The 15,052-nt window shown below is 44.9% G+C and overlaps 1 protein-coding gene across 2 annotated transcripts in view; it reads right to left on the bottom strand.

Moving 5' to 3' along the window:
- Positions 1 to 5,745: 5,745 nt before the first annotated feature.
- LOC309566657 (arf-GAP with SH3 domain, ANK repeat and PH domain-containing protein 1-like) overlaps positions 5,746 to 15,052 on the bottom strand; it is a 348,714-nt gene continuing 339,407 nt past the window's right edge. For both annotated transcript variants that reach the window (XM_082271898.1, XM_082271897.1), the window contains one exon: positions 5,746 to 6,530. In XM_082271898.1, coding sequence (XP_082128024.1) covers positions 6,456 to 6,530 — 75 coding nt within the window. In that variant the 3' untranslated portion in view covers positions 5,746 to 6,455. The remainder of the gene's footprint in view (positions 6,531 to 15,052) is intronic.

Below are 15,052 nucleotides of genomic sequence, written 5' to 3' on the forward strand. Positions count from 1 at the left end.
CCCTGTTGACACCCCATGAGACAGGATGCCATCACGACAGAAAGTGGACGACAATTTTCTTCCAATGGGCATGCAACCAGGACAGGAAGTGGCTGGTAAAATATCCAATAGGGATGAAATCAGGACAGGAAATGGATGGTAATATTGCCAATAGGGATGCAATCAGGACAGGAAGTGGATGGCAATATGGCCAATGGGGATGCAATCAGGACAGGAAGTGGATGGCAATATTGCCAATGGGGATGCAACCAGGACAGGAAGTGGATGGCAATATTGCAAATGGGGATGCAACCAGGACAGAAGGTGAATGCCAATCTTGCCAATGGGGATGCAACCAGGACAGGAAAAGGATGGCAACCTTGCCAATGGGGATGCAACCAGGACAGGAAAAGGATGACAATCTTGCCAATAAGGATGCAGCCAGCACAGGAAATGGACAGCAATCTTGCCAATGAGGGTGCAAACCAGGACAGGAAGTGGACAGCAATATCGTCAATGGGGATGCAACCAGTACAGAGAGTGGACAGCACTCTTGCCAATTAGGACACAACTAGGACAGAAAGTGGACAGTACTATTGCCGAAGGGGATGAAGCCAGGACAGGAAGTGGAAGGCATGCTTGCCAGTGACGATATGGACAGTGGCAAAAAACAGTCAAAGTTCTAGGCCTTTCCCCCCAAACCAAAATAATACTGTTTTTTGACTGAAGTTGGACTTCTTTATTCAAACTAAGCAGAATTTGGTCATTTGTCAGTGATATCACCTGCGTGGAAACTAAATGGTTTGGAGTGTCATTTAGTTTGGGAATATTGGCATGTGTGCCCTATATATATTACCAAATCTTTCATTATTTTTCTTCATGAGGACTTTATTGGTATCAGGATCCACAACTTTCCCCCTACTATATGGAGTCTGACTTTTCCTACTATATTTTCCATAATATAAAGTATCTATAAAATATAACAGGGAGAATGGAACCTTGCTTGAGATGGGTGCATTACAAAAAAAGGACCTGTACTCTACAAGCTGTGCCCAAAAAAGGCAAGCAGAGGGCAGTATTGCCTGCAGCCTCCATGCAGCTGATCACTTCCTCATGCCTAGCTTACCATACCATGTTCTGCACTGTCTCTATGTAGAGGCTGCCGTCTTGGAAGAGGCACAGCGCTTAGCTTCTTCATGTCAGAACTGCCCCTTGAAGAGTGGTGGGGGAAAATCCAGGAAGCGTTATAAGGAGGTAGAGAAAACAGAGATCTACTGAAAAAATTAAGCAGAAGCTTCCTCTCTAGCAAGCAGCATATAAGTGACATCTCCAAATCTCCTGAGACTAGAAGTAAGAGGCAGCAGTGCCTTATATGTCACAATGCAGAAATGCAACTATGAGGCTATACAGAATAGAAGTGCCTAGGCACAGAAAATGCACCGCACCGCTTTTTTTCAGGAGGATTCCAAGACTCTTTGATTTTTAGGGCATTGCTTAGGCACAGAAAAACATTTCTAGATGCTCCTAAGAGCAAATCTTCACTTTTTGAGTTCAGGCTCACTTTAAGTGGGCAAGGCTAGAAATTCAGATGAATAAAACTTGTCTGAGATTTAAGTGGGGGCCTTTAAAATGCAGCTTAACCACCTGCCTATACTGCTTCCTGGCCGCCTGAGTGAACAAGTCCTCAGTCCACACAAATCGGTAATTTAGGTATGGGTGGACGCTGTTTTTCCAGACTGTCAGATGGACAAGAACAGAATGAGAAAATACGACAGGGAGATAGCTCTCTGTTCTATGATATATACAAAGCTAAGAGCTGACCTAGTCTACCAGGCTGCTCCTTTAACTGAATTATCACTTTTGGATGGACTGGCCCTTTAAGCAGCAGATCTCCCTTTTAAGATGCAACCAACAGAAGGCCAGAAGAAAAACAAGATTTTTGAACTCACTGTAAAATCTTTTCCTGGAGTCTATTGAGGGACATAGGAAGTATTTAAAGGATAGGTTCACCTTTTTACTAAAAAAATACATAAATGCACATTTTTTTTTCTTTGCAGGTAAATAAATGTGCATTTTTTTTTTGTAGGAGCCTGTAAAGCATTACACCCGCAATCAGCAGATCAATAACTCCTGCAGACCTGTCAGTGTATCTGCTTGTTCATGCCTCATACGGGCAAGCCGATACACTCTGACAGGAAGAAACAATGAACTACCACAGCGCTCACTGCTCCATGGTAGTCAATTGAAAACTACAAGCCGACAGCCGCTAAGGTTTTCCGCTCACAAATCACTGTGAATGAGTGACAAGGGTGGGTGTTTTTTTTTTTACATTTTGACAATTAGTTGGGGGGGGGGGGGTTAATCCTCTAGTTTCAGAGTGGTGTTTCATTCATCAATAGGAGCTAAAAAGGTCTTCTTAATTTGGAAGCAATAGCAGTATATTGCAACTCCTCAGACGTAAGCTCATCTGTCAAGGACTAGAGCGACTTCGAATCAGACACAGTCCCTGCGGGTGATGGCTTGGAAACCGATAGGACCAAAAGCAAATAAGATACAGCAAGTGCAGGAGAGGGTGCGGGAGGTGATTAAAGTCATTGTAGGTGGGCAGACTGAAGTTACATGTGACTCTTTTCAAGCAGGAAGAGCCTCTTCTATATAGAAATGATGCTTCAATGGTGCTCTATAGCAGGAAGGTGAGTGCAGATCATGCACATGACACTCCAGCTATTGAATAGCATCTGCGCTTAGTCACATAGTGTTAACCCCTTCCACTGCCAAATCAGTGGGAATCAGGAATAATTGAGGTACCTTTGGGTGCTCGGCCCAACTGGCCTTTTATGGGATCACCTTTTAGAACATGTTACTAGCTCCGTCCATATTTAAAATATTCCAGCTCCTGATGCCAGTTCTCCTTCCCTCCCCCCTCAGTGTGACAGCGGGTGGGGATCCTCCCCACCCGCTGTCACAATTTAAAAACAGTAGAGCCATGCAGGGCTCCATCCACACTGCCACGTCATTCACAGTTTCTGGCTGATCGCTTATAGTTCTGAATGAACTGAGAGGGAGCAGATACGCACTCTTGTGGTTCATTTACAAGCCCAACAGATAGCCCATATGAAGGTATGGACAGAAAGCTGCAGGGCTTGTGTGAAGAAGGCCGACCATTGCACCCCTGATCACCTGATCAGGGGTGCAATACTCTCCAAGCTCCTGAAGGGAAAAATAATAAATGCAAATTTTCTTCCTGCAAAAATATGTGCATTTATTTATTTTTTTTAAAGGTGAACTTATCCTTTAAGCGAGTCAATGCAAGACAATGCAAGACAATGCAAGCGCTAATGCAAGGCCAACATCTCCGGACCTGGAAAACAATCCATGGCTTACATTTAACAGAACAGAGTCTAGAAAGCACCCTACATGGAGCCCAGTGCCTGAAAGTCACTTCCAGGCTATTCTGGCACATTCAGTCCAGCCAGGTCTGGACGCAGGACTCGAAAAGCCAGGCTGAGGCAGCCTGCGTTCCCCATAGACAAAAAAACAAAAGCATATTTATTTCTGTCTGTGTTGCTGTTAAAGAATTACCTTAGCTTCCTGTCTGGTTAAATGTTTACAGCAGGAGAGGAAATGAAATAAGAGTTAATCTCTCTAAATGTGCTCCAGATAGCAGAAAAAAACCTGACAAAGGTTCTAACCCTTCCCCTGCTCTATTTTCGGTGGGGGGGGGGGGGGGGGTCTGTGTGGTATGATTGGAGAGTCCTATTGTGCTTTGAAGTCAGTTGGGGTATCAAAGGGCTGGCAGGAGGGGGTGGTAACACTGTGTTTACAACAGATTATGGAAAGAATACACATATATCAGCTATGTTGGGTCACATCCTACAGAACAGATCAAGTTATAAGAGATGCCAGGGGATGAACCATTTATTTACAATTCAAACCTTTTCCAATGGCTGATTTGTGTATATGCATGCAAAGTTCAGATCAGAGCACCATTATCAGATGAACAGTTGGGTAGACTTGTTAGAATTTATTGTTTTTTGTTTTCAGCCTCGGACAACATATGGGAAAGACTACCAGTAAAGTCTGATCATTCACCAAGAGGGAAAATATTGTTCTTTAACAATTTGGTGGTCATGTGAACAATCAATAACAAAGACAACAAAGTATATTATATAAGTATATTGCTTGAAAGAAAAGTCCCATGCCTAGCTGGCAGTTAAATGATAATTTCCTAATGTGTTCCCTTAAAGAATCAGTTTACTTTTTTTAAAAAAATGCATGCACATCTTTTTTGCATTTATTGTCATTTTTTTTACTTGGAGCCTGGAAAGCACTGCACCTGCCATCAGCAGAATGCGGGTGCCATGCAGAACTCCTGCAGACTTCTCAGTTTATCTGTCTGCTCATACCTCGTACGGTCAGACAGATACACACTGACAGGAAGAATGAATGAACTACAAGAGCGTTCAATAGCGCTATGGTAGATCATTGAAACTACAAGCAGACAGCTGCAAAGGCTGCCGAACTTGTAGTTTCCCCATTCACAGAGGACTGTGAATGAATGAAGTGGCTGCGGGTCAAACAGTTTAGGCAGGCGCTCTAAGAAGATGTCTGCCCGCTGTCACTGGGGATGGAGGGGGAGAGGCTGCAGCTGCAGGAACATATTACATGTTCCATCCTAAATAAAGGTGGAACATGTAACATCTTCCAAAAGTTGAACTTATCCTTTAACCTTCACAAAAGGGGGAATATATGGGCTGCCAATACTGACCTCTCCTTTTGAAAAATGTAGTTCTCTGGCTGTTGTACTAAGCTAACGTTAATATTCTTACTCATCTAATTAGACAAATTGGGAGTTCTGACTTCATTGCAACTTTCCTCACTGCAAGTTTGTTTATAGGTATAAGTCCCGGGACACACTGGTGCGATGCAGGAAACCCTGCAAATCAGTGCCGGTTCTTGCAGCGAACCAGAATCGCACAATGATTCGCACTGAGATCTGCGAATCGCTGGGGGTGTCAATGTAAAGTTAATGACACCCCCAGTGGGTTTGCAGATGGCAGTGCGAACTGTGAAAATGGTGCAGGAATCAGATTGCATAGGCGTGAACGCCCATGCGGTACGATTCCAGTGCGAACCAAAAAAAGGGTCCTGTACCATTTTGGTGTGAATGCGATGCAATTTCAGCCATACATTTTGTATGGCTAAAATCGCATCGCACAGACATCGCACGAGTTCTGCACAGCAATGCGGTGAGAATCACATGCGATGTCTGGCATTGCACTAGTGTGAACTGGCACTTAAAGTATTAGAAGTATTGATAGCAAAAACAGCCAAGCAAACATACATTTGGGGAAGAGGTGAAGAATGATTCCCTCCATGTTCCTCACAGTACAAGATTTTGTTTATAGAGTAATTATTGTCAAAAATAAAAAATGATGCAATTTGGAAGTTACCTGATCTCCTGGTTTTATTGTATTAAAATAATATGTCAGTAATAACCTCTTGTTAACTGTTTGGTTATTTTGTGAATTAATTTTGTATGGGAGAGGATCAGTGGCATAGTATCGGTCTGTCACTACCGTGTAATGTTAATTCTATTTCCTTCTTGTGTTGAAAATCGTAATAAACATCATTGAGAAAGAAAAATAAAAAATGGTATATATGGGGCAGTCTGTCACTAGTATTAATTCAAGTTTTTTTTTTGAGTTCTTTCAATAACATAGTTTTAATACCTGTCAAACCTGCCAGTAGATCTGATCATCTGCAATGAAACTGCATAGCACGTTGCCACCCTGACTGTTGGAAGCACCCCTGTTAGTGTGATATGGTCTTTTCCAACTGTAACAGCCATTTACTTCATGGCTCAGTCTCCAATATGTGTGAAGTTTTAGTTCCCCATAGAAGGATTCCTTCAAGGGAATCTCGCTTAATGCAGCATTAAAGTTTATTTGTTCTGCTGAACACAGTTTCAGAAATATGGATGTGCCAGGTCCATAAAATATAGAGCTTATTACCCAAGCAGTGTCTTTTGTTTATTCCTGCTGTTATTGTGGACACAACTGCCCCAAGTTGTGTGCTGTATAGATTGTACTTTTGCAGCTAAGCTGACACATTATTAGGATTATATCTGTAAAAATGACACAAAGCTATATGCATTACAAGGCACAGCACAAGCATAAAATGCATGTCTATTAACCCCTTTTATCTCTCACATTACATGGTTTGGAGAGTCACGGATTTGGTGATGATGGTGTGGTCCCTTGTTTATTAAGAAGGCCATAGACCAGCACAGTCTAAGCAGTTGGAATTGGTCCTTTTGCCATATTTCTGCCATCTGCTCTTTCATTACCAGGCCAAGGAGTGATCCATACAAAGGCCAACATTATATACAACCAAATCAGAACATTTTATCGGACGACCCCAAACTCTGGTTTTCTCTTATTTTGGCTCATGTCACGTCCTTGAGATTGTGCTTTCTAATCAGTTAAAATGTGCACAAAGGATGCTGGGAAAACTCCTCTTCTTTGCAACTGACCATCGATGTAGCCATTCTAGAGAAGAGAAAGAAAAGTATGAGTTAGGAACTTCACTACAGGAACACTTCCCCACTAATCCTCAGAGTTGTATAAAGTACTTGAAACCCATACTTGAGTAAAAGTACAAGTGCTCGATCAAAAAGTGACTTGAGTAGAAGTACTAAAGTATTCAACATTTTTTGTACTTAAGTATTGCAAGTAGTTTTTTTTAAATTTTACTACTCAAGTGCTGAAAGTAAAAGTACCAGTAGTTTTGAAAAAAAAATTGCTACTCAAGTACTGAAAGTAAAAGTACAAGTACTGTGTTATGTAGTTATTAAAGAAATAAGTCAAAAGTTTAAAAATCATATTGTTTTTTATTATTTCAAATGCAGCTTTTATTTATACATACAGTAGCATTTATTTTCGTATGCGCTGATAATACATGTTTTGAGCTTCATGAAACCTGCCATCTACTGTTCTCGCAGTGGTCGTTTTTATAATAGTAATGAGTAACTATGCAGCACAAAAAAAAATGGATTTTTGTAAGAACTTACCGTAAAATCCTTTTCTCTTAAGCTCATTGACAGACGTAGTCTTCTTGATTCTCAAGAGCTGGGTTATGTTGTCTCCGCAGGAGTAGGACTAGGCAGAATGAAAAAATGTTCTGGCTCCACCCTAGGGGGCAGTCCCTGAGGGTATATCCTCCCTCTCTCTGCTACAGGGAATCAGTTCTGTTTAAAGCAGTACAGAGAAATTAACCCAACCCAACTCAATGATAGAGGGGCGGGTACTACGTCTGTCAATGAGCTTAAGAGAAAAGGATTTTACGGTAAGTTCTTACAAAAATCCATTTTTCTCTATCGCTCATTGACAGACGTAGTCTTCTTGATTCTCAAGAGCTGGGACATCCAAAAGCAGTGCCACAAATGAGGGGTGGGATTGACTAAATCAAATCCAATCTAGTAGGCCCAACCGGTGCCAAACTAGAAGTTTTAAAGGCTCATTATAAACAAAGAATGAGACTAAAGAAAAATTTTCCAACGGAAAAAACCCTCGAGGTAGACCACTGGTCTCCTCAAATTGCGGCCTGCAAAACCTTGCGGCCAAATGAGGCATCGGACGATGCCATTACATCAACTTTATAATGTTTAGAGAAGGTATGCACCGACGACCAGGTAGCCGCCTTGCACACCTGGACCACTGACGCCTGATGGCGAAAGGCCCATGACGCACTAAGTGCCCGAGTGGAGTGCGCCTTAACAGGGAACGGGGGCTCCCGACCCTTAATAGAATAAGCCTGCACTACCGTCTGTCTGATCCATCTGGAAATGGTCGCGGCAGATGCAGGCAACCCCTTTTTGGGTCCATCTGGGATCACAAAAAGTGAATCCGTCTTGCGAAACGAGTCTGTCGTTTTCAAGTATACCCTGATCGCCCGGACCACATCCAAGGAGTGCAAAGCAAATTCCCGAGGATGACTGGGCTTAGGACACAGGGAAGGTAATACAATTTCTTCATTCAGATGAAATTCTGAAACTACTTTTGGTAGGAAGGATGGATTCGGACGAAGAACCACCTTATCTCTATGAACCACCAGATATGGTGAACGACAAGATAATGCGGCCAGTTTTGACACTCTGCGTGCAGAAGTAATAGCCACCAAGAAGGCCACCTTCTGGGACAACGTGGGTAGAGGAATCTCCCTAATATCTTCAAAGGGAGGTTTCTGAAGAACCGACAACACTAAATTAAGATCCCAGGGGGGTAACGGCGCGTGCACTGGCGGAGCCAGATGTCGCACCCCCTGGATGAAATTCCGCACCAAGGAATGAGTAGCCAAAGGCTTCTGAAAGAAGATGGCTAATGCTGAGACCTGACCCTTGATAGTACTCAAGGCCAGTTTCTGCTCAACCCCCTGTTGCAGAAAAGCTAATATTCGACTAATCGAATAAGACCGAGGACGGAACCCCAAAGGTTCACACCATGCAATGTAGGACTTCCATGTGCGATGATAAATCTTTCTGGAAGTCGCTTTCCTTGCTTCAACTAGAGTAGGAATAACTGAAGCTGACAATCCCTTGTCCTTCAGCACCTGGGTCTCAATAGCCAGGCCGTTAAAGCCAGCGATCGTAAAGCAGGATGGAAGATCGGTCCCTGAGACAGTAGATCCTCTCTGAGAGGAAGTCTCCACGGGACGTCCGCCACCAGTCTGACCATGTCGGCATACCAAGCTCGACGAGGCCAGTCCGGAGCTACCAGGATTACTGGGATTCCTTCCTCCTCTACCCTGCGAAGAAGTCTTGGCAGTAACGCGAGAGGAGGGAAGGCATATATTAGCTGGTATTGCCCCCACGGGGCGATCAGTGCGTCTGCGGTTTCTGCTAGAGGATCGCGGGAGCGAGCCACGAATCTCTGAACTTTCCTGTTGAATCGTGATGCCAACAGATCCACATCCGGGGTGCCCCACCGAAGGCACAACTGGTGGAAAACGTCTGGATGGAGGGACCATTCCCCCTGATCCAGGGTCTGACGGCTGAGATAATCTGCCTGCCAATTCTCCACCCCCGGAATGAACACCGCAGACATTGCTGGAACAAATCGTTCCGCCCAGCGAAGAATGCAAGCCACTTCTTTGGCCGCTCGGACACTCTTGGTGCCCCCCTGGTGATTGACATAAGCCACGGCCGTGGCATTGTCCGACTGGATCCGAACCGGGCTGCCCTGGAGCTGCTCGGTCCAGTGAATCAGACAAAGTCTGATCGCTCTCAGTTCCAATACATTTATCGGTAATCTGGATTCTTCCGGGGACCAAAGTCCCTGGGCAGATAATTGACCGAGAATTCCTCCCCATCCGGATAGACTGGCATCCGTGGTCACTATCATCCAATATATTGGCAGAAATGACTTTCCCTGGCTGAGCATTGGAGACCGAAGCCACCAAACCAGAGACTCTCTGGTCTGTTTGCTCAATCGTATCTGATTGTCCAGGGATTCCGGATTCCGATTCCATCTGAGGAGAATCTCTTGCTGAAGAATTCGGGTATGGGACTGGGCAAATGGGACTGCTTCGAATGAAGCCACCATCAACCCCAGAACCCTCATGCAAGTCCGAAGGGAAGACCAGCTGTTGGACAGTAACAACTGGACTGCTGATTGAATCTTTCGAAGTTTCCCTACCGGAAGAAACACTCTTGTCCTGACTGTGTCTAGAACTAGACCCAGATATTCGAGCCTCTGGGTGGGAACCAGAAAAGACTTTTGCTGGTTCACCAGCCACCCGAATTCCTGTAAAGAAATCATAGTAATTTCTATGTTTTGTAGCAAGGTCTGAGGAGACTCTGCATGAAGCAGAAGGTCGTCTAGGTAGCCTAGAATTGATATACCTCTTTGGCGCAGAAGTGCCAACATAGGGGCCAACACTTTTGTGAAGACCCGCGGAGCCGTGGCGAGACCGAAAGGTAACGCCACAAACTGATAGTGGTTCTCCTCTACGGAAAAGCGTAGAAAACGCTGATGTCCTGCGAAAATGGGAATGTGAAGATAGGCGTCCTTGATGTCTATGGACGCTAAGACATCCCCTGGATGCAGGAAGGCTGCTACCGTGCGAATGGACTCCATTCTGAATCTTCTTATGTTGACGAAAGAATTGAGTGCTCTTAAGTCCAGAATTGGACGCACTTTGCCCTCTTTCCTGGGTATTGTAAACAGGTTTGAATAAAACCCTTGAAACCGTTCTGTCCAAGGAACGTGGACTACCACTCCTTGTTGTAGTAGATCTGTGACTGCTCTCCGCAGATCTTCTAGACGATCCGGAGATAGTCGGATATTGGAAGGGAAGAATCGCGCCGGTGGGAGAGATCGAAACTCGATCTTGTACCCTGACTTTATGACTTCGCAAACCCATTTGTCCGGGATTCTGGAAAGCCATGGATCCGGGAACCGGCGAAGACGTCCCCCCACCCCAGTTATGGGTGGGGGCGCACCTTCAGGCTTTGGATGGTTTATCTTCAGGTCTGGAGGGGGCGGGCTTTTGCTTGCCCGACCAACGACCCCTGACGCCTCCTGTAGGAACCTTGGAGGACTTAGTTTTTTCACCCGCTGGACGAAAAAACCTCTTGTGAGCAGAAAAAGAAGGCCCTCGTCTTTGACGAGTTCCTCTACCTTTAAAATTTTGCGGTAAAAAGGTGCTTTTTCCACCGGTGAGATCCTTAATGATCTCATCTAAGTTGGCTCCAAATAGACGTTCTCCTGAAAAGGGGATATTAGTCAATGCTTTTTTGGAACCTTGGTCGGCTATCCAACCTTTTAGCCACAGTGTACGCCTGAGAACCACTGCTGAGACTGATGCTCGCGCCATTAATGGAGTGGCGTCTAACGCCGCATCACATACAAACTGTAACCCCTGTATCATTTGTTCCAACAAATCTGATACCGCCTGAGGGACTTCATCTAAGTCCCGGCGTAACCACTTGGTCCATTCAGTTACAGCCTGCGAAACCAAACCAATAGCAATTATTGGCCTGAAAGCTGATCCAATCAAGGAAAACATGGTGCGAGACATAGCTTCTATCTTGCGATCCACTGGATCTTTAAAAGACGGAGCGTCTTCTAAAGGAATAACCGTGGCTTTATTCAATCTAGCGATTGGTGAATCCACCACAGGTGGTTCTGTCCATTTCTTAATAAGGGTTTCCTCAAACGGATAACGCCTGTCAATGCGTTTGGAAATATTAAAAGTGCGTTTTGGCAGACGCCATTCTTCATCGATTGGATTGCCAAAACATTTGGGCAATGGAAAAACCTTTGCCACTTTGATGCGCTTTTTAGTCCCAAAAGGGATCTCAGTTTCAGCTATTTCTGATGGAATACCCTGTAACCTTAAAGTCTCTTGAACAGATACAATGAGTGCGTTTACCAACGCTTCCTCTCGGGCTATGGCGGATGCCGAAACATCCTCCTCACTGTCTGAAGAGACAGGACCCGAGACACCAATACCAGATGAAGTACCTGCAACTGCAGAAATAGGCTCAGAGTCTGAATCCGAGGTCTCAGATAATAAGGGGTTAGGCGGGGGTCGCTTTCTTGCGCCCTGTCCCTGACAAGCCACTTCCACCCGGGACACAAAAGTTTCCATAATGGCTGACAAAGATTCAACTGTCAATGGGGTGCTGGAGGATCCCGCAGACCCCTCGAGGGGATCCGGAGGAGATACATGAGTGGCAGGGTCCATGTTAATACAGGACACTTTTGCCAGCAATAAACAAAAAACTTTTCTTTTTTTTCTTTTTTTTTTGTGTGTCTCCCCCTAGCGCAATAGCGCCCCTCAGAGTACCTGCTTCTCGATCCCAGAGAGAGAGAGAGAGGGACCCCCAAGGCTCACCAACCGATGCAGTGCAGTTTCCAACAAACTGCAGCCAGCGTCTGTCTTACACAGACTGGAAGGAGCTGTTTGCTTTTTCCCGGGCAGAAGGCGTGGCTCCGCCCCCTGTGTACGCCTTCCGGCGTTCCCAGCCCTCCACGAGGACGCTGGGCTCACAAAACATGGCCGCCCCCATAGAAGAGACATAAGACTCCAAAAACATGGCGGCCGGCGTGACCTGAGGACATACATGCATACGGTCTACGGCAAAATGGCGGCGGACCGCCGATATCGTCTTCCCAGCACATCCACCTGCACTCTGCTGAGAGGTGACATATGGATCTACAGAGATACACTGCACATAAGGTAGGATTATACCTCCTATGTTTGCTGTAATGTTACAGTCTGCTGGGTAGAGTGTTAGCTCTTGAACCGAGTCCACTTCCCACAAACACATGCTGTATTACGAGGGGGACTTGTAAGTGTCAGATATATACTGACCATATATGGAGGGGCCCATAATATATACTGCCTCATAAATGAGGAAAAAAGGGAACGTTTACTCACCATACCGAACCGACAGGCACCCTCTCTTCATAATACCCTCTCCACCGAGGTGGGGGTTTGTGGACGCCTCGACTCTCTGGTCCTGGCGTCCAAGCGAGCTTTTAACTCGCAAAGTCAGTCCCTTTACTGGGACTCCGTCGCGGCCGACTCAGCGCACTGGTCTGCACGCGCTTTTAGGCAGAAACCGGGGTGACCACTGGATCTCACATCCAGCCCGTCGCCCGGCCCCGCATACTTACTTGAATATGTCGCGGCCGACCAAGCGCAATGCCTGGTCTGCACGCGCTCGTAGGCCGGCTGGGGTGACCACAAGTGTCGCCCAGTCCGGCATTTTTGCTTGAAGATCTCACAGGAAAAAAACACTGGAGAAAACTACCTAAAAAATGTCTTTTTCTTAAAGAAAAAAAGTCTTGCCAGGACCAAAAGATCCCAGCAAGGAACTTAGGTCCTTACTCCTGACTAGACAGAAAAAAACTGATTCCCTGTAGCAGAGAGAGGGAGGATATACCCTCAGGGACTGCCCCCTAGGGTGGAGCCAGAACATTTTGTCATTCTGCCTAGTCCTACTCCTGCGGAGACAACATAACCCAGCTCTTGAGAATCAAGAAGACTACGTCTGTCAATGAGCGATAGAGAAAAAAATATTGGAGTAGAAGTATTGAAATCATCGAAAAAATGTAGTGAAGTAAAAGTGGAAGTAGGAGAAAAAAATTCTACTCCAGGAAAGTACAGATACCGCCTTTTGGTACTTAAGTACAGTAGTGAAGTAGTTCTACTTCGTTACTATACATCTCTGCTAATCCTCCAATGCAAGGTGCATTTTCTTGCATCTACATAGATTCCACTGGCAAACATACAGAGAAAAAGGGAAGCCGTTTGCTGTTAAAAGCCCTGTTCGAGTTTACTAAACTCTCCAATAAACAAACTGTTCCACTCTGCCCATAAAAACTAATTTCACTTAGGCTAGGTTTCCACTAGTGCGGCTACGAAGTCGTGCTACTTCTAACACGACTTCGTAGCAAAAGTAAACCGCGGCTTCAGTTAGACTTTTCCCTCATATATAGAGGGAAGTCGCGCTCAAAAGTAGTACACGATTTACTTTTGAGGTCGCGGCAACTGAAGCCGCGGCAGTGGAAACGGGCCCCATTGAAAACAATGGGTTTTGACTTGCTGTGCGACTTGACATGTGTCAAGTCGCACCGCAAGTCGCACTAGTGGAAACCGAGCCTTAATCCAGAGGTTACTTATTGAGTCTATGAGTAAGCCTCGAATGAAGTGAAAAGTGTTAGAGCTTCTGGGAACCAGCTGAAAAAGTATATATATTGGAGAGTTTAAAAAAATAAAAAAACTTGAAAAGGCATTTAACGGCCATTAGCTTTAAGTGACATGAACTTGTTTGGAACAAGAGTTTCAGTGCTGGAAAAGACAGGTAACCCCACAGGTGCCTTGACTCCTATATTAACCCTTATGCTAACCCTACCACTTAACCTCCACCTCACGAGTGCCTGGAACCTTAATCTAACCCCGAAAATAAACCCTTAACCTCCCCCTAATCTTTAAAGTGAACTAAAGTTTTGCTGTAACAAACTGTGAGCAGACAGGCTTTTATCGCAGGAGGAACAATAAAACGCCCCTACCTGCCTGCTCGTTGTCTTCTCCAGCTCTGTAAACATGCAGCTCAGCTTAGAGTCAGACTGGTCTCTGAGTGCAGGAATGATGGCCTCCTGCGCATGTGCAGGAATGACGTCATCCTGCGCAGGTCAATTAAGAGGCCCGAAGACCAGCATTCTGAAGAAAATGCTGGCGCCGGTGAAGGACAGTTGGACAGGTGAGTATTAACCCTTCAGTTCCACTTTATCTTCAACATAACCCTGAAATTTAACCTTCAATACTTAAACTTACCTAAACACTTAATGTAGAACTATAGGCACCCATTTTGGATAGAGCATGGGAGGCTTATAATCCATTTTAGATTTTTTTTTCACCATGTGTCCCATTTCAGACATTTCCCTTCACTTCCTGTTCCATAGCAAACAGGAAGTGAGAGGAAATCCCTGAAAATTAAGGGAATTCTTTAGGGACCCCCACGTCACCACAACCAGTGACCCCATTGGAAGATTTCCCCTCTATCACCTTTCTGGGGACAACCCACATTTTAGGATTTTCCTTTACTTTCAATGATAATGGTAAACAGGACAAACCGAGAGGGTGAATCTCCATAACGGGGGCACAGACAGTAATAAAAACGGACAGGTGCTCTAATCCCTCTCCATTCTATCTAAATTTAAAAAACCTTTTAATAACCTTTAGTTATAATTTTTAAATCAGAAATAAAGTTTATTAATTTTTTACAAATGAATACAACAAGTACTGTACAACCAACACACATGGGTCAGTAATGTGGATCCACAATTTCCGCCATTTATACATAACACAGGGAAACAAAAGACCGGTAAATACTCTTAGAGCCCAATCACATTAAGGATGCAGCAGAGTTTCATAACGTACACATGTTAAGAGAGAGAAAATAACTTTTTCAAGCCTGAGAGTATCTCCCATGCTAAGTACCTTTTCTCAGTGAGTGGTTAACCCTGTCAGACTTCCATCATTGTAAGAGGAGTCTGCGGCC

The sequence above is a fragment of the Pelophylax lessonae genome (genome assembly GCF_965119305.1).
Source record: "Pelophylax lessonae genome assembly, chromosome: 11".
NCBI lineage: Eukaryota > Metazoa > Chordata > Amphibia > Anura > Ranidae > Pelophylax > Pelophylax lessonae.